The sequence below is a fragment of the Panicum hallii genome, chromosome 8, assembly GCF_002211085.1.
Source record: "Panicum hallii strain FIL2 chromosome 8, PHallii_v3.1, whole genome shotgun sequence".
Lineage (NCBI taxonomy): Eukaryota > Viridiplantae > Streptophyta > Magnoliopsida > Poales > Poaceae > Panicum > Panicum hallii.
The window spans coordinates 2504765-2527907 of record NC_038049.1 but is presented as its reverse complement, the minus strand read 5'-3'; the positions used below and the strand labels follow the sequence as shown (position 1 = coordinate 2527907).

Genomic DNA, 23143 nt, shown 5'->3' with positions numbered 1-23143 from the left:
TTTTTTTTAAGGAATCACTGCCTGCATTGTTAATCAGGTAATACAGCTAAACTCAACTCCTATCACTGCTCCTGCTGTAAGATGGAGCAGTGTAGATTGATGAGACAGCTGGAAAAACCCAATGATATCCCATCAAAAAAAAGAAAATCCAATGATATGGATACATAATCATTCCAAGTACAGTTTGTCTTCCACATGACCACATGGTCACATGGAGAAGACAGCACACACAAACTTTTAGGCTTCTCTAACTTTTGTGAAGTTTCCTTGGATCTCCAAGCTAAGAGAGGGACTAATGAGCTACCTGCACAAGCCGTGATCCCAGGTCCCAATCCGTACTTGCCTCCTCTCACCAAACCCCGGCCGGACTTGGATGGACGCCGGAGTTTGGGTTGTTGCCACCAACGTAATTCCAAAGCAAAATCTCTCCATTGGAGGCTTGGAACTGAACTCATGTATTTGATTTGCAATCGACTTGCAATCTACCTAAACTTTTCTAATCCCCACACAGAAGATATGCTAAATTATCATCAATTCAATAAGGACACAGCATATCTAAAAGCAAAGGAATAAGGCAATGCCCAAGTTGCAAAATAGAAAAAAAAAGGATATTTTTTTTAAACCATGACACTCTTTTGGTTTATGAACAATTTTGAACGAGGAACTGAACAAAGATGCAACCCCAAAAAAAACATACTTATATGAACCAAGACTAGTTAAACCACTCTCTAAATTACCTCCACTTTTTTACCTTTATATACCACCCTTTATTACAATTTACCACCCCCCCCCCCCCCCCTGTTTCCGGTATGCACACACGCAACAAGCTGGCCTACCTCGCCGGAGCAATGGAAGCAGAGCATGCCGTTACGGGAAGCTAGACCTCGACACGGCAGTAGGTGGCGGTCTGGAACCTGAGCCCGTGCGCCCCGACGACGCTGGACCCGCCGCTGCCGATGAAGTAGGCCGGGCACGTGACGAAGATGTGGTAGTGCCCGGACGTCCAGCTGCCGACCTTCCACCGGACGCGTCCGTCGATCCTGACCTCCATGATGAGGTACCCGTTGGCGATGTCCTTCCTCATGGCGTCGGCGAGGAACGGCGCGAACGGCACGTTCGGGCCCGCCAGGACGGGCGACCAGACGTCGACGTCGCCGTGGCCCTGGTACACGGGCGGGAGCCCGGACGCGAGCGTGACCTGCTGGTACTTGTAGGAGGCGTAGACGTCGAGGCGGTCGTAGTGCACGCCAACGCGGGCGTTGGGGTTGCGGGAGGCGACGGTGACCTGCACCGCCGTGGAGAGCAGCGGGGCCGAGCCGTTGGAGAGGTCGAGCTGGCGGAGCGCGGCGTCCTGGAGGATGAAACGCGGGTGCGTGGGGCGGAGGACCAGGTAGACGATGAGAGCGATGAGGCCGACGAGGAGGGCGAGGCCCAGGAGCACGCCCAGCAGGCGCCGGAACGTCTGCTTGAACTCGTCGTCGCCGTGGTTGCCGCAGTCCTTGCTCATGGCTGGCGGCTGGCTCGCTCGCTGGAGCTGTGTGTGCTGGTGTAGGAGGCTGTGACTGTGAGCTGGGTGTGTGGCTGCTTGGTTGGGGATGGCACTTATTAGTATATTGGTCACTCTTTGTTTCAGCTCATGTTGAAATCATGGAGGAGGGAAAGAAAGGTCCATGTCGAGGGGCTTTCCCCTTTGCCCGGGATGTGTCTGGCTCGGCTTGCCTGAGATATCATCACTGATAGAGAGCCTTTGTTTTCTCTCATCTTGATTTTATTTATTAGGGTGTGAATTTAGGTGAAGGGTTTCTTCTTATTTTTTGTAACGTATAGTATTTGTTAGAAATTTGTAAAGTTTCTTTCTATATGATGCACGTCCAAATCATAGATTTCTGGCCTTCCAAACATGGAGACACAGACGTTGCAATCCACTCTGATAAGGGCGGAAACCATGGCTGGACGATCTTTTCTTCTTTTCTCCAAAAGGAGGAGCACCAGAGATGACCACGGGTTCTGTCCACGCGCACAGTTTCGGTAAGTTGTGACAAGGAGCTGCTGCCGAGACATGCATGGAAGATGGTGTGGTGCACGTCTCTGCACATTTGCACAAGGATAGATGGTTGGTGTCATGAACATGGCACCGTGCGCGGCAGCAGCAACTGGGAATGTGCATCATTGGTGTCCGATCATGCATGGATCCGTGCACCACCCCCACATGGGATGGGAGGAAGGAGGACGGTTGAGCCATAGAGGATGGAACGGACCGTAGCGTGGATGCATTGAATTCAATCGAAACAGGAAAAAGAATTACAGAATGAAGATCAGGGCGGCGTGAGGAGATGTACGCCCGGCCGCCGGCCGGCGCCTGCCCACTGGATCGAGCGCGCACGAGCTGGAGGCGACCGCCTGACGACGCGGCGCCCTGGAACGCGCGTCGTCGCCGGCGTGCGAGTGGCGCCCACAGCGTACCGCGGCGTGCGTGGGCGTGGGCGTGCGCGCCACCGGAGGCCAGCGCGGCAGCGCGCACGGCGCAGCCGGCCGGCCGACTGCACAGTCGACGCGGCACGGGCGCTGGTCGCGGAGGACCGGGCCACCGCGAATCATAGGACGGAGCTCGATCGAGGGGAGAAGAAAAGAGCTCGATCGGTGGCTGTAAAGGCCATGCCTGACGCCCTGACCCTGCCTCCGGTCTCCGTACACCGGAGAGGGCCTCTCTTTTTTCCTTCTCCGGACCCCGCACAGCAATTTCACGTGAAGCCACTCGGGCACCGACGACCGTAGAAAGAATGGGTCTGGTGCCCCGGGCGCAGCAGCAGCCACAGAGACCGACACGCCGCACGCGGGTGTGTCACCGCACGCACCACGCCCTGGCATGGCAAGCAGCACGCGGCGCGCCTCGGCGCCTCCCGTGCCGTCTCCCCCGGGTGGCGGCATCGCATTTGCAGAAGATGGGAGCGGCTTTCGTGCGCGCCCGAGTCGGTGCCCATGCCGTGCCGGCTCCATCTGTTCTCGTCAGTTCTCGGCTTCTCGCGGGTCGCCACTTTTCTTTTCTTTTGTTTGGGCTAGAATCCGATTCCGCCGGCCTACCGCCACGGCCTCCGCTTCCCTTACCTTTGTGTCTGCAGAAGAAACCCGCCGCATTGGCACGCGGCGTAACCAACACGACGGTCTGCGCGTCACGGATTCCTCTCCCACCACTTGTACAAAAAACAACGAAGCGATCGAGGAAAGCCGTAGCGTAGCAAAGCGCAGGGGACGCAACTTTCTCCTCCGGTGCGCGGCGCGGCGGGGCAGCGCCGCCGGCGGCGACCGAACGGGGCCGGCCAGAGATCGACGACCGAGCGGCCGAGCACCGCGGCACATTTATGATCCAGAGTGAATGCTACTGCTATGCGATCATATCATGGATGGGCGGAGTAACAAGAAATCAAAGCGGAGGACAGGGACGCGTGGCGACCGACCGGGACGTTTCTGTTGTTGCGCTCCGCCGCTCCGGGGACCGGACCGGACGGTCGGGCGGGAGAAAGGTTGACGCCGACCTTCCTCTGCCTCCCGCCCTCTCTTCATCCGCCAAGCGATGGGATGCGTGGCAGGCGAGCTGCGCCTGATCGCCACCTCGGCTGCTGCTGCTGCTTCGCCACCCTGCCCCGCTCTCTCAAGTCTCAACAGGGCCGTCCAGTACAGTTCCAGGAGGATAAGACCGTTATCCCCGCGGGGCAACCCCAGGCAATGCCCCCACCAACCAACCTTTCTAGGGATCCAGCCAGCACCCTGCCACCGATCCCAAGGCCGGACGGAAGCCTCCCGCGATCGCCCTTACGCCGCAACCCGACACGCAGGACGATCTTGCGAGCGGATCCCAACAAGCTCTCCTTCCCGATGCTAGTTGCTACTCGTACTCCCTGTGGCCAAACCGCCAAACCCATCCCTCCCAAGGGTCCTCTTCTTCGCAATAGACCACCTACCAACCAAACACGGAGGCTCATCTCGAGTGCCCAGCTGAAAGAAATCAGCGCCTCTGGTCAGAGTGATCCGAGCCTCCAAGGCGTTTTTGGTTGGTCATCGAACCTCGGCCGCAGCTCCCCTATCCTGTCACCCGTAACCATGGCCGTCGAAAGCTCAACCGGCGAACCATGACCGCGGCAGCAATGATGATGACGCTCTAGCCTGCACTGCAAGTCTGCAACTGAGCTAAACGTGGCTGCAGTACACCGTTCACATCACCAAGACACGATAAACTACTGAGACCGAGCAATGCAGTGCTGCAGTCTTGCAGATGATGCAGGCGGCATGGTGTGGGCAGTGGCCATGTTCTGCAGCAGCAGCAGCAGCGGTGGTTCATGGAACAGGCAGCAGGCCCAGTGTGTTTAAGGCACATGGAGAAGAGAAGAGAAACATAGCATGAGCAGGGTGCAGCAGGGGTCACTGCACGAATCAGAATCATCATCAGCATGCCTGCCAGGCCACCAGCCGGCCCTAATTTCAATCGGTGATGATCTGTGAACCGCAACAGGTTGTGCAATCATGCATTGTTGGCGAGCTTAACAGTAATACAAATTGTTCAAGGCTGCGATGCAACGCCAAAGATGCATCTCACAGAATTTTTCATCAGGCACGCAACAAAGGACAGGACGAGGGAAGACAGGTGCCAAACAGAATAATTTTGGGGACAAGGCTTTCATAACAGCTAAACAATCATTCGCGTACAGCCAGATTATTGCAAAAAGGACATGTACCAAGGAGGATACAGGATACCCGCCCCAGCATGGGCACATGATACTGTAGGCTCGATTAGGCATGTGGGTGTGCCAAACAGCGTCGGTGCTACCACCAAGAAGCTCAACAATGGTGGTGTATTCCTGTCTTTCATGAAGCAATTAACTTCTATAAAAGTTGTAGCACTGCACAAGAAACGAGCTACTTCAAACCACCGGCACTTAATCCAGGGACAGTATACATTTCCTCTAATAGGTGCTTACAATCAGCCAAGTAGAGTTGTCGAGGTGCGATCAAGGTAATGCAGAGCAGTTGATGAACAATACGAGTGACAACCGCAGGTTTCAACTTTCAACCATCCATGCCGGAGAAACTTTTCTGCTTTGAAGCAGTCACTCGATGTACATTTCCCATGAGGCTCCATAGTGCACGCGAAGTAACCACCACGCGCAATCATTCTTGCCATGATTCTCACAACCATTCGTGTTGAAGCTATCATAGATACAGATACGTATTCCCACCAAGCACAAATCATTTCAGAAGTCTCTCGCTCGCTACTCTATTACAGCCAGGCAAAACCATGGTTTCCCAGGCTCATCAAATCAGTGCCAATACATCATCTCGTAGCGCCAGTTAGCTTTCTTGTACCTATGGAATAAGTTCCCTCCGATCAGCAGCCCCCAGTAGTCAACCAACATGGTATTGTGAATCCTGATAAGAGCAAACAAAATAAGGAGGTCAGTCTAGATACCAAAGTGGGTGCATAGGCCAGGGGGGGAAAAAAGTAGTGTGTGCAAGAAGTGGACTACTCGACAGATGTCAACTGAAGTTTTGCAAGCTTAGACTTAATAGTCTGGACGCTACATGACAACAGTGATTGCTGGCAACATATTGTCCTGGAAGCGAATCAGTATTCAGTAGCACGCTATGCACAACAAAGGAGATCTGCAGGCACGAAGAGTACCATACTCGATATTGGCACAACACGAAAGAAAACACAAGAGTGGCAAAATCAAGACAGAAAGAGCAAGCAATTAAGAAAATAAAAACAGAAGAAAGATATCTATACCTAGGGTTCCTAGATAGCACCTAGGCAGTGGTTCATGGATTCTTCTACAGCAGTAAACATGTGTGCCAAAGAAAGCAGCTCAAATATGGAATCACTACATTATCTGTTTTCCTACTGGATGCATAAATGCAAACATGTGGATGCATTTTGCACTTAGCAGAGTTACCAAGACCCAACACCTAAAACATGTGAAAACATCGTCTGTGTCAACCAACCAATATGGCCTCCAAGCCAGGCAAAAGCAATGCCTTCAAACTTCAGAGCTTGAATTGAATTAAATATTTAGCAAGCAGATACAACAGTACCCACATTATTTGTGAAGAATGAGGAAATGGACTATCAAAGCTTCAGTTCATGCTTAATTGTTCTTTGCCTCCTATCACTACTAACTTCCATGCAAAGCAAACTACTGCTCAACAGGATGGAATTCAGGCATCGTGCATCTGGCAAGAAAATGGATGCGTGTTAGCGTCGTGGCTTTATGCCCTTTCTAGGCAACAATCATAGAAGGGCCACTCTTTCTTCCCTGATTTTAGCATCAATGTAAAAACCCAGTTTCACGATGCGTCACATGAACTTGATGCATTCATCTCCATGCGCATGCCAACCGAGTAGAACTATCAACAGATAAAAATGCAAGCAGTAGAGTACAAGATCAAAAGCTACTAGTGCATCTGATTCATGGAATTGGTTCCTTTTGTCCTCATAGTTATCGAGGAGGTGGGGCCTCTAAACAATGCGTAATCTGAGAATCCCAAGACTCACAGTTTGTCATTACAAGGAACTCTAAACATAAGTTGGTGAAGATTAATACTAATGTGACAAGTTCCCAGCACTAAACGATAAAGCTCACAGCAAGTATCTACATCCTTCAATAGTGCAATCCATCACGACACAAAATGGTGAATAGTTCACACCTCCTCTAAAGAATTATCTTCATGCTGCCATTATTCAACTCCAGATTTGCATTACCCAAGGTCTGCAGTTCCACAACTATGATCAATCCTAAATGGGAAACATCAACCAAAAGTATCCTAATATTTTTACTGTCCACGAATTTTAGCTTAATATTGCTAAGAGTTCACTGAATAAAATTAAACACCAGTACATCTTGATTGGAAGCAAGGGTCTGAAACCCAAACTACAGGTATGGATCATGAATAAAATTTTACCAAGTATAGCTTAATTCAAGTTGTAATAAATTTTTCACTAGGCATTTCATAGATAAGAAAATAGGGGAGTAAAAAAAATGTTGGCAAACACAACTGATACCTAAGTGATTCAGCCACCACCACTGCAGGTTCATATGAACTGCCTTGGCAAAACGGCACTACTACCACTGCAGCTTCATATGAACTGCCTTGGCAAAATGGCACCACCATCCAACTAAACACCAAATAGCCGCTTAGCCTACCTAATTGACCTTGACGCTTTGACTCGTAGCTAGGCGCCAATGTAGTTTTTTATGCCTTTTAAAACACCGCATGCCATGTACACAAAATCTAGTAGGGCCAACTATACCAAGGCAGCACTCAAACATCAGCAAATCCCAGCCTCTGGCACTCCAATGATGTTTCCCATTCACCAGGCATGGCTAAAAGACTCCGAAAAAATGGAAAAGGTAATTAATACATCTAGGTTTTCCAAATTCATATGTTTAGAACTCCATAGCTATAGGTTTGCCAAGTTCTCCATTGACACACTCCTAACTCCCAGCCTCTGGCACTCCAATGATGTTTCGCATTCACCAGGCATGGCTAAAAGACTCCCAAAAAATGGAAAAGGTAACTAATGCATCTAGGTTTTCCAAACTCAAAGGTTTAGAACTCCATAGCTATAGGTTTGCCAGGTTCTCCATTGAAACACTCCTAACTGTGGCCTAGCCCACCTAAGAGGCAACCAGGCACTTGGCGTCACAGCATCATCCTACCATCAGCGTAGTTCTGTATTCATCTTTTCCTTATTTGACTATGCGTGAGAAACAGATTCTAATAAATCAAAAGGAACTATTTAGTACGACTTAGATTTGCCAGGTTTCTCTGTTGCTTAACATAGAAAATTAGTGAACCAGGATTGGTCAAACATCATCTGGGCTTTTTATTGTGTTTTTCTCTATTTATAGTGCCATAATCACACTGCCGTTGACAATTGACTCCAACATGTCACCGCCCTTGACATTCCCAAATTTGCCACTTCACAATCAAACTACCTTAAGACAATGCTAGTCATACAGTTCACACAAAAACTTGACTGACTCGATTCTGCAAGTACGATTAAGACATACAAATAGATGACGGGACAGTAAATCAGCAGGACTACTAACCTTCACAACACAACATCGCACTGTCTCGGCGGGCCGTTGAACGCTGCCTCGGTGGAATTCTTCCCGCGGAAAACCACCTGTACGCCGTCGCACATAACCCTCATGACCCTGCGTCGCGTGCGCCAGCCCCCCCTGTCGAAGACCGCGACGGCCATGAGCCTGACCTGGACGCCGACGGCGCCCCCGCCCCCGCTCTTGAGCGGGGCGGCGTCGTCGGGCCCCACGTAGGCGTCGTCGACGACGAGGCGGAAGGCGAGCGTGGTGGTGTTCCCGGGCCCCTGGCTGAAGGGCGCCAGCGAGGCGACGGCGATCGGCGAGGAGGGCGCGAAGGAGACGGAGGCGAGGGGCGAGAAGTAGGTGACGGAGAGCTTGGCGTTGGGGTTGGCGGCGAGGAGGGCCGCGTCGAAGGAGGCGGAGAGGGAGGAGTTGGAGGGGGAGTAGGCAACGCGGGAGAGCGCGAGGGAGGTGAGGGAGAAGGCGGGCGCCCGCGGGCGGAGGAGCAGCCAGACGATGAAGGTGGCGGCGCCGAGGAGGAGGAAGGCGCTGACGACGGCCGCGAGGAGGCGGCGTAGGCAGGTGGGCGGCGGCGGATGGGGCGCGCAGTGGTGGTGGGGCGGCTGCGGCGGCGGCGGGGGGTAGGGGTAGTGGTGGTAGGGCGGGGGCGGGTGGTGCGGGGGAGCGGGGTAGCGGTACGCAACGCCGAAGGCCGCGGTGCCGTTGGGCGCGCCCGCGGCGGAGGGAGGCGGCGCGGCGGCGGCGAAGTAGGCGGCGGCGGCGCCGGGGTTCCCGTTGGGGGAAGGGTTGGCGGGGTAGCCCATGGCGGGCGCCGGAGGGGGCGGGGGCTTGGAGACCGGGTGGTCCGGCGGGTGCGCGGAGGACGACGACGGGGAGGAGGAGGAGGTCTGCATGCCGGATCGCTGGATCCGGCGGGCGGCGGAGTGGCGCTGGTTGGTCGGTGAGAGCTGGCTGGTGCGGCGTTGTGGGGTTTGGCGACGGGGGTGGGGGGGGGGGGGTGGGGTGTGATGGTGATTTGGGATCTAACCGGGTGGGGTGAGCCCCGTGAGACGTTGAGACGGCGGCGGAGGGCGGAGCCGAGGACGGACAGCGCGTGCGTGCTTTTGCGCGTCGGTTCCTACTGACAGTGCCGTAGCCCGTAGCCGGAGCCCGGAGCCGCAGATCCGCACGCACGCGGCGGGGCGGATAAATCCCGTTCCGTTTTACGGTTTTACCCCCTCCGGTTTATTTGGACTGCACAGGAATTAGGATGGAAGAGCACAATGACTTAGCAAGCTGTCTCTGTTGATTAGAGCGGGGTAGTTAAGCGGACATGAGGTGAAAATATGCATTACGGCAGTAAGGTGGAACTGGAGCACCATGGGCGGATCTGGGTGGCCGGAGGGGAGTCCGCAGGCGGCGCACGGAGAAAGCGAGCGGCGGCGGGAGGAGGAAGAGAAGTCATCGTTGGAGATGCTCTTGGCGCCGCGTGGAAGACGCGGCAAGTAAACATTTTACTTTTTCTGGTTTTATTTCTACATTTAAAATATTGATTGTAGGTAGGATGGATCAACAAATTTAGCATGAATGATGGGTGGTACCACGAGTGTCGACAAGACGGCCATTATAATGCGCTTTATATGGCTTCAATTGTGAGTACGGCATAGCTACCACGAAGCCAACCACGGGTGAAGTGGGAGTGACCACAGGGCAGTGATGGTGCGCCTACGTTGTTACTTATTCGAAGAAGCAAGGTGGTAGTCCGCTGAAGACAGACGGACACCATGTTTACTCTTACCAAGGGAGAAATCGATGGCAGGGAGTTGCAGATTTACCACCCTCACACTTTTTATCTTTCCAGCACTTCACTGCATTAGGAACATATTCCATCGGCGTGTTCATCGCGAAAAAAAAGGCGATGCTCAAGAGTCAGGTTGGCCCTCTGGACAAGCGCTAGGGTGTACTGTATGATGAAAAAGGAACGCGAAAATGGACCTTGCCTTAACCGTGGCGTCATAGTGAAGCTAACTGCAAACCCTACCTGATCCGCCACTTGCTATCTAACGAGGAAAGTAGCACCAAGCAACAAAACGTGTGTGTCCTGCTTTATTCTCCTTCGAGTAGGACCGCAATTCGCAAGAAAAAGGAAGAGGAAAGCATTACCTCCCTTCTTCCTCGCCCCAACTACCGTGTAAACTTTAGGTTGGTGCCGTCGCTCTAATTCCAACTATCATCTATCCTAGGGCTGCTTCATTTCACCATTTGCAACAGAGTTCCATACTCATGAAACATACTAAATCTAGGTTTGTGCATCTCCAGTTCCAACTGTCATCTATCCCAGGGAACTGTTTCTTGCAGCAGAGTTCTATACTCATCAAACATACTGAATTTAGGCTTAAGCCATCACTCCGATTCCAACTATCATCCTGTCTTCGGGAAGTGTTTCATTGCAGCAGAGTTCTATGCTCGTGAAACATACTGAATTTAGGCTTAAGCCATTCCGATCCAACTATCATCTATCTTAGGAAACTGTTTTGTTGCCATAGAGAGGTCTATACTCATTAAACATACTCTACAGCACCAGCGAAGGATTAGTATTCGAGCTGCTGATTGTGAACCCACAATGTAGGTTTCTTTTTCCTTTTCAGGTCAATGCCACGATACAGTTGAGACCTCCATCAGGAAAACGTCACCAGCACATTTTCACCCGTTAACTTGCCGTGTCAGCCACCCAAATGCTGAAAAAGAAAATTAGGCATGCTTTCTGAAAGAAGAAAATTAGGTAGTGCTCTGCGGAGCAAACGTTTATGTCACTATGTTATATATTTGGTGCAAGAAGACCTGGTTGTTGCATCGAAAAAGATCTGGGCTGTGCTCTGGAACTTACTGGCGTCTGGCTGTACTCATGCTGTCCCTCTCCGTGCTCAGCGCTTTTGCTCCGCCCATTGCTGTCCTTCGAAGAACTGGCCTAGAAGTTGGTCCACCGCTTCTGGGCTGTATCGAACGTACTTCTGCGGATTCTTGTTGTTCTCCACAAGATTGCTGCAAGTCAGAAAGATAGTGTCACATCTTAACAGCACTACATGTAGCAAATCGCTTGGATAGGAAATATTGTGTTCGTAGGGGGCTAAAGAAATGATTCGATGATGTACCCAAAGCGTTTGATAAAAGATCTATAGGCTGGCAACAGAACTTCGGCTACAGCAAGCCTCAAGGATTCTCGCAGTTCTTGATCAGGTACAATCCATTGTGATTGCTTGGCATGAAGCTCTTCGAATTGCATATTGAAAGACTTAAACCTGCCAAGGAAAAAGGCATAGGTGTTTGAGATTACTGATTTCTGTTATTGTGCAAAACCGTTAAAACAGCGATGCCTCCAAGTACTCACCGTTCTTTGATCATAGCTCTTGAGACTCCACTGCTGCTAAGGTCACCACTGCTGCCCGCGCCTTGAACAGAAAGTGTTTGAAGAATCTAAAATAACAAAAGCAGAGAAGCTACAATCAAGCGTAGTTTGATGTGTAGCTATGTAAAATCATGCAAATAAAACATAACAAACATATTAACTAAGTGATAGAGTCCACGATTCCACAGAAAATGAAAGAATGCCTTGCCAGGCAAAGATAGACTACAAAAATGCCTAGAAACATTAACTCCTCGGCATCCAAGCATTGCCACAAGTTTTGCATTTTTGCTGTACTAGAGTCAGTTAAAATTGAATGTGTTCCCATTGAGTTCCTTAATAGTGGGCGTACAAGAGAGACTTCCAGACGTTACAATTTCTGAATTAAAGGGTTAGACCATACAAAGTAGAGATGTGTTTTATATGCACAGCCTCAGCTTTATAAAATTCGAACTGGAATGAAAGTATCCAGTATGAGGAGCACTACTATACCCTCCTATATGATTTATGATAGAATCCACATGTATGCCTCCATATTGTATTCACAGAAATTAGAGTGCTAGTGCTTGAAGAATATTAAAACAGCAGTATGATCAAGCCAAAAAAAAAAAGATTCATTCCCAAAAAAGGGCCAACAAGGTTCGCACATCTAACATTATGCTGCCAAAAAGAAAAGTAAGATGGTATAAAGAGATTTTGCTGATCCACTAACCTTTGCCCAAGCAACACGTTTATACTGATTGGCATTTTGCTGCACAATCCTGCGATGCCTCTGAATCCAGTCATCACCAAGTATATCTTTTGCTTCTGATCTGAGGCAACACAAGCGATCATTAAATGAACAGGTTATGAGAATATTGTACAATACAGATCTTGTAAATATAAACATACCTGCGAACAGATCTAACCATATAGTGGACGTTGTTCATAAGAAATAAGTAAGTTAATGCAGGATCCTTATACTGTTTAGATTTTCCATCCAGGTTATTCTGTAGGGCCTGCATTATCCTTGTGGTAACGGCGGCAAGCTGAGATTCTGCCTCAGTGCCACTATCAAATTCCAGAAATAGTAGCTTCAATGTCGACTGATAACTGTTCAAATCAGAGTAACATTTGTTACATGCGCTATTTCAGAAACAATAGCAGGAAAACAAAAGAAACAAAGGATACATTGCTCGATGATGAACAAACCAAAATAGAACAACTAAATCATAACCAAAGACATTCTAGAATCTAGAAAGAGCCCACGTTCGTTGACAAAAGCAAGATCAAAAGATGCTATAAATAAGTTTGTCCATAGGTATTACAGCCTATAGGCAAAAGAACTTCCCTGATCCAAATTTCCGCAAAATCTTATTCAGCGCTGTGGTACAAAATTTTTCCCTAAATCTTATTCAGCCTGTTATAATTATGGCACTTCAAATCCTTTCTACTTCATACAAAACTACAGTCTTATTTATATGTTCTCCTCAATGGAGATGGCAATCAGAATAATTCTCTGAAGGTCATAATCATAACGCCCCACAAGTCATGGTTAACATCATGATTTAACATTATGTTAGTCTAATTTATGTGAACAACAATTTTACACGTCCATGAATTTGACAGACCATTCAAAAGGAGAATACTTACTCGAATAGGAACTTAACATAATTAATCACATAGCTAGTCAAAGGGTGGACGGTTCCATCCTGAACAATAGTTTTTGAAGCATCTTTTTCAACTGCCTCCTCAAAATCTGTAAATGTTTCCTGAGCAGTTTGTGCCAAGCGCTTTGTTAAGCTTGATGCAGCTTCCCGCATCTCTGTGCAAGGTTTGCCTTCAAATATTTCGTCAATCTGATAAAAACAAAGGTTCAAACAAAGCTAGTAAATGACATATTTGTCATAATCAAAAATCAAATAGTTTAAAATCACAACAGCAAAAAAGCTGAACCAACTAATTCTTCAAACAGAAAAGTATGTCAAACATTTGGGAAGCGGACTCTGTAAGTTGCTTCCAAAATACCTCTGGTTGAAGTTCACGCATTACTTCATACATGTCGAGCAATACAAACAGCTTTTCAGGGGACCTTTTGCTTTTAGCAACAGCATCTCCGAAGCTGAAAAGAGTTAAAACACTATTTGCTGTCAGTTCAGCAAAACAATGGCCCTTGTTAAAGTTGACGCCATCAAAAATCTGATCACAGATTTTTCTTTCCCCTGCTAGTAGTAATTTGACCTGTTTGAAAGCATAACGTGTTAGCTTGATGCACAAACGGATATACACAGTATGAATGCATCTTAAGAAGGATCCTTACCGCAATTCGCATAAAGTGTATCCAATTTCCAATTTTAGCCTCCAAAGCCTCCCATTGCATTTTTTGTACATCATCTTTACTAAGCTTTTCCACTCCTAGCTTCCGAAGGCTCATTTCTAGTGCTGAAGCACGGGAATCTCTGAAGGAAGAGGGGGAAATAGATTGAGTTGAATTATATATAAAAAAAATGTTAAAATCCCTATATGCGGATAAAAAGTGCGATCTAGCAGGAGCTAGCTCAGAATAGATGTAAAACCATAATAAAAAAAGGATCAAAACCTACCTGTAGATTTTGTAGCAAGACTGCTGATTTCCAGCCTGAACCAACTGCTGAGCTATGTCATTCATGAGAGGCAATATTCTGGGAGGAATTAGCGTTGGAGTCCTGTATATGGCAGTCTCCAAGCCTTTGGATTGATAATCAGAGCGACCGCCTCCATCAGCCTCCTGGTCACCTTTTGTTGGCCGCATAGACTTGGGGAGACAATCAAACAGGCGATCAGGCTCAATAGGTTTGCTGAAAAGAAAAGGATGATCAACAGAATATTTTTTAGATGCGAACAATTAACACAGCCAAAAGTGAGCTGTTCTTTTGCAATATGCAGGGAGATAGGTGATAAATAGGCCGGCATTTCAGGAGTGGGCCTCTGCATCACTGGATGCACACAGGAAGCTAACAATCCTACCTGTATGTACTCATCAGCTGCTTAAATTCCTCTTCAATCTTCATAGTAGACTTGGCTAACAGGTTGTTGACATGAGTCAAAACAGAATCACTGCTCTTGAAGTTCTTATTCGAGTTAAAGAAGCGAACGATGCCTTTCAGCACCTCCACTGCCTCAAGGTAGCTCTCCAAATCCTCATGGGGACCCCTCAGTATTGCCGCCTCAGCCTGAAGCTCGAAATCAAACATTACACAAACTAAGTGAAGATGCCGAAATTCTGTGGTTTAGATTTGAAGCTTGACCAACAAAAAAACAGTCAGCAGTTACTAGCCGGGTTACTATAATTTTCAATGCAATGAGTTCAGCAAGCAATCAAATTAACATTTCAAAACTTTTTTTCAATGCAAAACATTCCAGTCAGAAGAAATGCTATATTTCGTCCAAAAAAAAGAAGAAATGGTAACCAAATCTAATCTCGTACATTAGTAAAAATCACTGACTGAATTTCCTAAACAACAGAATCTTAATGGGAGCAATATCCTTCAGATTGGGTGGAAGAACTCATTTTGTATCTATGATTCCTGCATTGAACCTAATTAACCGCGTTTTGCATATTCGCCCTCAGATCCAAACAACGCCATGAGAAAACATATCGAATTCACCACAATTTCAGGTAGAGGGCTAGCATTCTGACAGAGGATCAGCGGACGCACCCGGCGGGCGAGGTCGAACTGCGAGAGGATGCTGTCGGCGGCCTTGATCGTCCTATCGATGTTCTCGTGCGCCGTCCGGATCGCGTGCGTCCTCACCTGCAGCCCCACCAAACAGAAGGCGCCGTCCCTGGATCAAGTTTCACGGAAACGAAGCTGCGTGGTGGATGAGACGGGGGGCAGGGCGGACGTGCCTGGGTGGGGCGCATGGCGGCCTCGAGCGCGGAGAGGCGGTGGTCGAAGGAGCCGAGGATGGCGACCATGCCGTCCGTGTTCCCCTGGCTCCTCCGCAGCGAGTCCCGTAGCATTGTCGCCCGCCGCGACAGCGCGTCCATCGTCCGCGGCAGCGTCCCCACCGCCATAGCTCCTCCTCCCGGATGTCAGATCAAGCGCGGAGGAGGACGGGGGGAGATCTCGGCGCGGGAAGGTGAATGCCTCGGAAGGGCAGGGCGGCTCGGTGGGCGGCCACAACCCTTCTGGAAGCTTCTGGAAGAGCGGGGGGCGCGTCGCCTCGGTGACCGACGCGGAGGAAGGAAACGCAGCGATTCGGTGGCGGTGCCGGAGGCCGGCGGCGACGCGTGGTGTGTCGCCGTGGAGGAAGGACCCGGGGGGGAATTGTTCGAACGCCTCCGCGATTCGTGCGCGCGCGTTGACCGTTGATCCCACGGACGGCTCGGATCTCGGGGTGGCCCGTCGGCGGCACGGCGTGGCCCCGACGTGCGTGGGCGGTGGATCCTTCCGTTCCCGTTCCGTCGTGCGGGGGGAGCCTCGTGATTCGTTCCGGGATGGGATCGGGGGTGGGTGCAGGGAGAGGGGTGGGGCCAGCTGTTGGTGTCGGCTGCTCGAACGGAACGGGAATGCTCCTGGGTGATCGCGCGCGGTGTGGACCGGGTCCACCGCCGTGCCTTATCCAGTTCTGAATATTGAGATGCTCTTTTTGGAACTGCACCCTCATGATTCGAGCAATTGTTGTTTTCGCCTCGTGATCATGGAATGGAGGGGCCGGGGGAGTCGCTCTCGAGCGTGCAATGATCTTGTGTACGATGGATTGTGCGCCCTAGGGCCATTTGCATTGTGAGAATTCTAGACTGATGAGCAATCGGCGAGCAAAGATCATTACGATGCAAAATGAGAATGGCTGTGAACTTGTGATGGCTTTAAACGGATATCTTTTTTTCTTTTTGCATGTTTTGATCGAGAAATTATAAGACGGTTGCCTAATATATGTTAGCAAACTCGGTGATGGCTGTTATTTGTCATTCGAATATATTTTTTTTTGATAAGCTTCTCTCACGCTATAGAACGAATTGTTTGCCACGAGACCATGCATATTTGCATGACGGATCATCTTATTTCAGACTGATCAATAAGCCACATGTCTAGAGGAACTAAACGTTTGTCACTAAGAATTATGTGACGCTGGTAGAGGAAAAATGTCATTATGGCTTTTATGGAAGGGTTCTATAATTTCTACGACATATAAGGACGTAAGTGGGTACTTAATAGTATTTTTTGAGTTAACTAATTAATTACGATGGCATGCTACTCTAGTTCATCTCTTCTCCTAAATTATTATTTTAGATCGACCCAATAATCTAAAAATATATATAACTTGCATCCCTAGTCATGTACCATTATGGATATTTGAATTTCTTGTAGCGTACACATCAGATACCACTACCCAATAACATTGCATAATGGTAATAATATATATCCTCTTTGGCTACTCCCCTTGTTATCCTCCTCCTCATTGCCCAAGTTTTGGTTCGCCCCAGTCTCATCATTATTGCAAAATGTTCATCTTTTTAGTTTTTAGAGGAGCTCCTCGAGGAAGAAACACCTCAAGAGACCAAAAAAGAGGCTGCGGTGGCATGGAAGCAGATCAATGTGAGCTCACGAGTGTGATGGCCTGATAGTTGAGGCAGTGTCAATCCTCTCATCCGTAAACCACCAAGAGTCATGACAAGAGCCTTTATTGCAACAAGGGTATGTCTCAACCCATAGTATGACCCCAAGTCCCTAACAATTAGGCCTAAAGGTGTACTAATGAGCATCTCGGTTACGTTGGGGGCTAAAATGGTGATCGTGATGGCCAGGCATGAATGTTATCTTCATTTAGAGCTTAAGAAAAGTAGCTTGGGTTAGCTGGCAAGTTTCGCTTGGTAGCATCTTAACTTTTGATCTCCTTTGCAACACCAGGAGGCACTTTTTTTGTTTTGTGTTCCGTACCATGCAAGGCAGCTCACAGAGTCACGGTCGTAGCTGAATGAGGCAACGGACGAAACACATGCCAACAAGGATCCAACAGGAGTCTTGAGAAGAAAAAAAGAGCGGGTAAAGTGCAATATGCGTCATGTTATGTATTACTAGTATCAGGAAAATGACGCTTTCCTGATACTAAGTACAAATATACAACTAATTCTTGTTTGGTCGGCAACATACGTCTCAACAGATAAAAAAAGAGAGGATTTCTAGGGTATTGCAGATTATTAATCACTTGCGATATTTTCTCGTTTTATTTTTTCCGTAATCCACCTGGAGTATTTGTGAATTTAATACGGTTATCAATGGCTAATTATAAGAGAGGCTCGACGCACCCGTAGTGACAAAGACGGCTAGCTCCTGAAATGCGTCAGGGAGAGATCTGTGTGGGTTGGAAGAACAACAACCACACAAATTTAAAAATTTATAGTGTGATTAGTTGACGACGATAATCTAGCTTAACCCGGCCTGTCCTTTTTTCTTTCCCGAAAGAGCTTAGCCCTGTATACTCTATGCACGAGGTGAGGTGCGTCACGGGATTCTCGTGCATGCTTATTGGAGGATTTTTGTTTGACAACGCACTGTCCTATCTTCTTCGATCGACTTGGTACTTTTATTCGCAGACAACGGTCGACCATGCTATACCTGCTTTTTACAAATAACCATCGATGTTTATTTGCACGTTAATTCTACAAAAGGCACTTGCGGAAATAGCTGCGAAACGAGGCGGAAGTTCTTGAACCTAGTTTACGTAAAAATCAGCGGCTACACTTCAGTTTATCGGAGTAAAACGTTTCCTAAATTTCATTACTCAAACTTCGGACGTCAAATGCAAAGTGACAAAGTTTTTGTTTGATCGTTTTAGTTTTGTGCTAAGCTATTTAGTTTGTACAAGTTTACAAAAAATATAACAACATCTTAGAGCAACTCCAGCAGCTTGGCCAAAACACTTTGTATCGGTAAAAAAAGAAGAAAAACGTCGATACTGCTCGTTCCAACAGCGCCGCCATCTCCCCCGCTCACTAACCGCATAGCCATCCCGGCGTCCACGGACGGCAAATTTGGCGAGGCCGGCTCCCTTGCCATCTCCTCCTCCCGCGCTTGCGGCACCCTCCCGCGCCCTCCCCATCCAGTTCCCCGCGCGCTGTCGTGCCCTCCCACCCGCGCGCTCATATTTCCCTCGCGTCCTCGCGCCCGCGCCGCCGCTCATTCGTCTTCTCCATCGCACCCCTGCGCCCTCACATCGGAGCCGCTCTGCTTCGTCCCGGCCGCGCCGCTCATCTGCTCCCTCGCGCTCCTACGCCCCGCTACGCCATGAACCGGCTGCCGCGTCCCCGATCAACGGCGGCTCGGCAAACGGGCGTGGGGAATGGATCCGCCGCCGGGACTCTTCCCTTTCCTCAGTTCTTTCCTCAGTTTGCGCCATCAACGGTAGATTCTGAGGCAAATTGACCGGAGGGGGAGATGCAGCAATCCGGTGTTGGATCAATTCCCCGTCGGGTGGTTCCTACCACAGGATTCTATGGCCGGATGGCAGAAGATGAGGTCAATGCTGAGCAATTCGACGAGGAGAACACTGGTGAGATGCTGCTTCTTGTTTCTAATGTCTGGGTAGCTTTAGATTCAATATTGATGATGCTCAGCTTCTGCTGATGGCACATGAATTTTCGTTATTTCTGTATCTATGGATCATGAGGATGGTTCCTTGCTAAATAACCATTGAAATACATCATACACAGACTGCATCATAACTTGTTCAGTATAAAATGTTGTCTTTCTTTTCTTTTTAACACATCAGTTAAGTTTAAGCTCATATTCACTTTGGTGCCTAGGCCTTGAACCCTGTGTTGTGTGTATACATTACTATTGCAGTTTTGTTGGATGAATAAGTGTGAAATCATTGATATTTTTCCTGTCTCTTGAAGTTAGCACTGATAGCTTGCCAATTTCTTGTAAACCAATGTGTTTTACTCCTGAAAATTTCTCATGCTCAATGTACTTTCCAACGTCCACCGATACCTAACTTTGTTTGTTTGCTGCCAGCTATAAGTAGCAGGCAAGACAATGCTCCACTGATTCCCATAGTTTAGTTGTTTGTGGTCACTACTATAGGAAATTTAAATAACTGAAGATTGTTTCTGGTGCCTGTGCTCTGATTTTTTTTTGGTGGCTGCATATCAAACATCAGAGATATAAATTTGTCTATTGTACCATATACTCAAATATTTTTTTTATGTTAAAAGAAATTTGCATGCATAAATCTGTTACTGTCCAATCTTTTGCTTCTGATTTTCAATATTTTTTTGTCACAGGTGTTATGGATTCAGGGGGTATTATACTGACCTCCTAGTGAATGGTGTTGAACAATCTCAAGAACTCACACCTCCTATTGATCCCACACCTCCTAATAATACAACCATCCATCATAATCGTGCAACAGCCAAGAGTTCTCAGGGTAGAAGCAAAAATTTCAGAGAGGAGGAGGACATACTCCTAATGTCAGCTTGGTTGAATGTGGGTATGGATCCTATTCAAGGAGTTGATCAAACACATGGTATATTATGGACAAGAATACATGACTATTTCCATGCAAACAGGACGTTCGAGTCCAATCGTTCAGAAGGTTCTTTATCGAACCGTTGGTCCGGTATACAACATGATGTGAATCTATTTTGTGGATGTCTGTCCAGGATCGAGGCTAGGAACCACGGTGGTTAGACAATTGATGACAAGGTTATTACTCAAACTTATTATTTGTCGCTATGATCATTTGTTTGTACTTCACTGTAATGTGTGTGCTGGTTTGAAATGTGCAGATAGCAAATGCATGTGCAATGTGGATGGCTGAAGACGTGAAAGGGAGGAAGTTTATCTACTTGTATTGCTGGAAAATCCTGAAGGACAAGCCCAAGTGGATGGAAAAGCGGAAGGAAATTGGCTGTACCAAAAAAACAAGCAATAAGAAACAGAAGATAATGGCAAATTTTTCTCCCGCATCATTTGTATCTACAACTGGTGTTGGTGGTGCCCCTCTTGCTGGTGGTGCTGAAGCTGAACCATCAGCAAGACCTGACGGCAAGAAGAAGGAGAAATAGAAGCTACGGCAACGTTCGACCATCGAAGCAGTGGACTATCTAATGGCAAAAAAGAAAGAAGCTGACCTTGAGAAAGAATTGAAGAAAGAAGAGAGGTGCAGCAAAGTCTTTGCTTTCTAGGAAGAAAGGACCAAATTGGAGAAAGAAAAATTTGAGTTCGAAAGAGACTTGGAAGAGGAGAGAATTCTTGGTTTGGATTTGAGCACAATAAACTACAAACAACAACAATATTATGAAGTGCGTCAGAATGAAATTCTTGCAAGACGTTGCAATATCTAGAGCTGTATAGTTTTAGTTCAGTTTAAAACTCATGTGTTATGCGTGAGCTACCCTTTGAATTACTGTTATGTGTGAGCTGAGTTTAGATTTCCGGATTGTGTGCTAATATTATGGGATTCAAGGTTATTTGCTACGTTTACCTAATGTTGTTGCTAACTGGTTCAACTGTTTTTTTAACTGAATCAGAGACATTATCTTTGTCTATTGACATTTGAGCTTGCTGATCATTTCCTTTGGAATTTTGCCAGTCACAGTAAGCATCAAGAGATAAATTATTTTTGCTTCATAGGTAGTCCATGTTGATCAAAATCTGGGCATGCCGATATTGTCCAAAAACAATGCGGTCAATATGGAGTACATAAATAATTATTAAATGGAGTACACAAATAAATGGAGTTCACAAATAATTATTCAATGGAGTACACAAATAACTATTAAATGGAGTACACAAAATGAATCAACATTAATCAATATTGTATAACTCTGAATGATTTTGCCACAAGTGCTCGATCAGGTCTGCCTTGAGTTGATAGTGTGTTTCCTTATTCTTGATGTTTTTGTAATTTTGAATGAAAGCATCAAGTTTAGGTGCAGCATTATGTGAAACCCATGTCGTCATAGTTGCAAACATAATGTCCCATATCGTCGAAATTGTACTCATATTGTCCTTCGTACTCATCTCGCTCGTCCTCAACAATCATGTTATGCATTATGATGCAAGCTATCATAATATCATGGAGGGTGTCTTCATCCCATAAATGAGCTGTTCCACGAACAATAGCAAAGCGAGATTGTCGAACCTCAAATGCCCTTTCAACATTCTTTTGACACGCTTCCTGTGCCTTTGCAAAATATTTTTTCTCATTACCTCGTGGCTCTGGAATGGTCTTAACAAAAGTTGCCTACGACGGATATATGCCATCTGCTAGCTAATAACCCATTGAATAATCATGTCCATTGATGTTATAATTAACTTGTGGGCCTTCCCCCCTCAGCAAGCCTTGCAAATATAGGAGATCTTTGAAGCACATTTATGTCCTTGTGTGAACCAGGCATGCCAAAGAATGCATGCCATATCCATAAATCTTTAGATGCAACTGATTCAAGTATAATTGTAGGCTCTTTTTTTATTCTCTGTACATCCCGTGCCATGCAGTAGGACAATTTTTCCAGCTCCAATGTATACAATCTATGGACCCAAGCATATAAGGAAATCCTCTGCTCTCTCCAATTGCAAGAAACCTATCAGTATCCTGTTTATTAGGCAATCTCATGTACTTCGGTCCAAAAACCTCAACAACAACTACTACAAACTTTCTCAAAGCTTCCAGAGAGGTACTCTCACCAATACGGATGTACTCGTCCAAAGCATCAGTCGGTACTCTATAAGCTAACATACGAAAAGCTGCAACGACCTTCTGCGGACAAGATAGTCCTAGCACACCAGCTGCATTTCTCTTCTGCATAAAATAGTCGTCATGTTGCTCAACAGCATTCATTATACGAAGAAATACAGGTCGCCTCATCCGAAACCTATATCATGACACAATTAAAAAATTAGCAATCCTCATAATAAACGTAACATAAAGATTCTCTAAAAATTATAGAAAACATACAAACCTCCGTTTAAAAATCTTTGCATTGAATGTAGGATTCTCTGAAAAATAGTCTTTGTAAAGAAGACTATGGTACAATAATCTTTTACGATTCACTGTCTCGTGTCCCACAACAACGGAACCAATTCGACCCGGGTGATTAACCGAGTCCTCAATAACCATGTGCGCCGCACCAAAAAATAGATCATTTTCATCAACCGAAGAGGAAGGATAAATCACTTCATTCATTACAAACTGATTGAACTCGCCATCTGAACTCCATACTGTCGCGCACGAAGCCCTATGGGCGCTGCGCCCCCGCGTCGATGTCGCCGTGGCACCGTCCAGCACCAGAACGTCGATTGCGCGTTGGCAACGTTCAGCGTCCACCATCCAAGTCGCCGCGGCGGCGAAAGACCTGCAGGTCACGGCGGCGGCGGTGAAAGAAGACCTGCTGTCGACGCGTCGTGAGAAAAAAGGCCAAAGGAGGCCAGGTCGACTAGACGCGAGAAAAAAACGGCCAAAGGCCTGTAGGCCAAGGCGTCGATGCTCAACAGAAAAAAAAACGAGATGGCCTGAAGGCCTCAAGGCCGACGCGTCGGACGATCTGCTGGAGAGAAAAATATTGGCCCATAGGTGGTTTGAATATGGATAGTCCGGAATTGAAGAGTGTTGGTTTGCTCCACTAGTTTAGATAGTTGTCTATTTTTTAGAGATCTCTAAACTCTATATTTATCTA

General features: G+C 47.4%; 4 protein-coding genes and 1 pseudogene across 6 annotated transcripts; 1 reads left to right on the top strand and 4 right to left on the bottom strand.

The window, feature by feature from the left end:
- Positions 1 to 137: 137 nt before the first annotated feature.
- Positions 138 to 1742, bottom strand: LOC112901907 (NDR1/HIN1-like protein 1). The gene has a single exon (XM_025970771.1). The coding sequence runs from the start codon at positions 1505 to 1507 to the stop codon at positions 878 to 880; it is 630 nt and encodes a 209-aa protein (XP_025826556.1). The 5' UTR covers positions 1508 to 1742; the 3' UTR covers positions 138 to 877.
- Positions 1743 to 4829: 3087 nt separating this feature from the next.
- LOC112903414 (MAGE-like protein 2) lies at positions 4830 to 9114 on the bottom strand. 2 transcript variants are annotated; one of them, XM_025972674.1, is made up of 2 exons: positions 8103 to 9114; positions 4830 to 5421 (listed from the first exon to the last, which is right to left on the bottom strand). In XM_025972674.1, the coding sequence occupies exon 1, from the start codon at positions 9008 to 9010 to the stop codon at positions 8105 to 8107; it is 906 nt and encodes a 301-aa protein (XP_025828459.1). In that variant the 5' UTR covers positions 9011 to 9114; the 3' UTR covers positions 4830 to 5421; positions 8103 to 8104. The 2 variants fall into 2 exon arrangements, with proteins under 2 accessions (XP_025828459.1, XP_025828460.1); XM_025972675.1 differs by lacking the exon at positions 4830 to 5421 and adding an exon at positions 5434 to 6222.
- A 1458-nt stretch (positions 9115 to 10572) lies between these two features.
- LOC112901984 (exocyst complex component EXO70A1-like) lies at positions 10573 to 15763 on the bottom strand. Of its 2 annotated transcripts, none has more exons than XM_025970867.1 (13): positions 15368 to 15763; positions 15177 to 15272; positions 14485 to 14690; positions 14082 to 14315; positions 13799 to 13937; positions 13507 to 13719; positions 13132 to 13337; positions 12391 to 12591; positions 12212 to 12311; positions 11485 to 11570; positions 11249 to 11395; positions 10984 to 11138; positions 10573 to 10886 (listed from the first exon to the last, which is right to left on the bottom strand). In XM_025970867.1, the coding sequence occupies exons 1-12, from the start codon at positions 15533 to 15535 to the stop codon at positions 11021 to 11023; spliced, it is 1914 nt and encodes a 637-aa protein (XP_025826652.1). In that variant the 5' UTR covers positions 15536 to 15763; the 3' UTR covers positions 10573 to 10886; positions 10984 to 11020. The 2 variants fall into 2 exon arrangements, with proteins under 2 accessions (XP_025826652.1, XP_025826650.1); XM_025970865.1 differs by having other exon boundaries at positions 10573 to 10834; positions 15368 to 15761.
- A 3202-nt stretch (positions 15764 to 18965) lies between these two features.
- Positions 18966 to 20809, top strand: LOC112902585 (annotated as a pseudogene).
- A 463-nt stretch (positions 20810 to 21272) lies between these two features.
- LOC112902584 lies at positions 21273 to 21840 on the bottom strand. Its single transcript, XM_025971710.1, is given in 2 exon segments — positions 21273 to 21454; positions 21492 to 21840. Coding segments are annotated over 2 exon segments (531 nt in total).
- Between the last annotated feature and the right edge of the window lie 1303 nt (positions 21841 to 23143).

Bases quoted from the DNA above. Each gene is read 5' to 3' on its own strand.
- LOC112901907 (XM_025970771.1), bottom strand. From the start codon at position 1,507: ATGAGCAAGGACTGCGGCAACCACGGCGACGACGAGTTCAAGCAGACG.
- LOC112903414 (XM_025972674.1), bottom strand. From the start codon at position 9,010: ATGCAGACCTCCTCCTCCTCCCCGTCGTCGTCCTCCGCGCACCCGCCG.
- LOC112901984 (XM_025970867.1), bottom strand. From the start codon at position 15,535: ATGGCGGTGGGGACGCTGCCGCGGACGATGGACGCGCTGTCGCGGCGG. The intron at 12,592-13,131 runs GTAAGTATTCTC...TGATTTGAACAG, and splicing joins TATGTTAAGTTCCTATTCGA to TTATCAGTCGACATTGAAGC. The intron at 12,312-12,390 runs GTATGTTTATAT...GTGTTGCCTCAG, and splicing joins ATGGTTAGATCTGTTCGCAG to ATCAGAAGCAAAAGATATAC.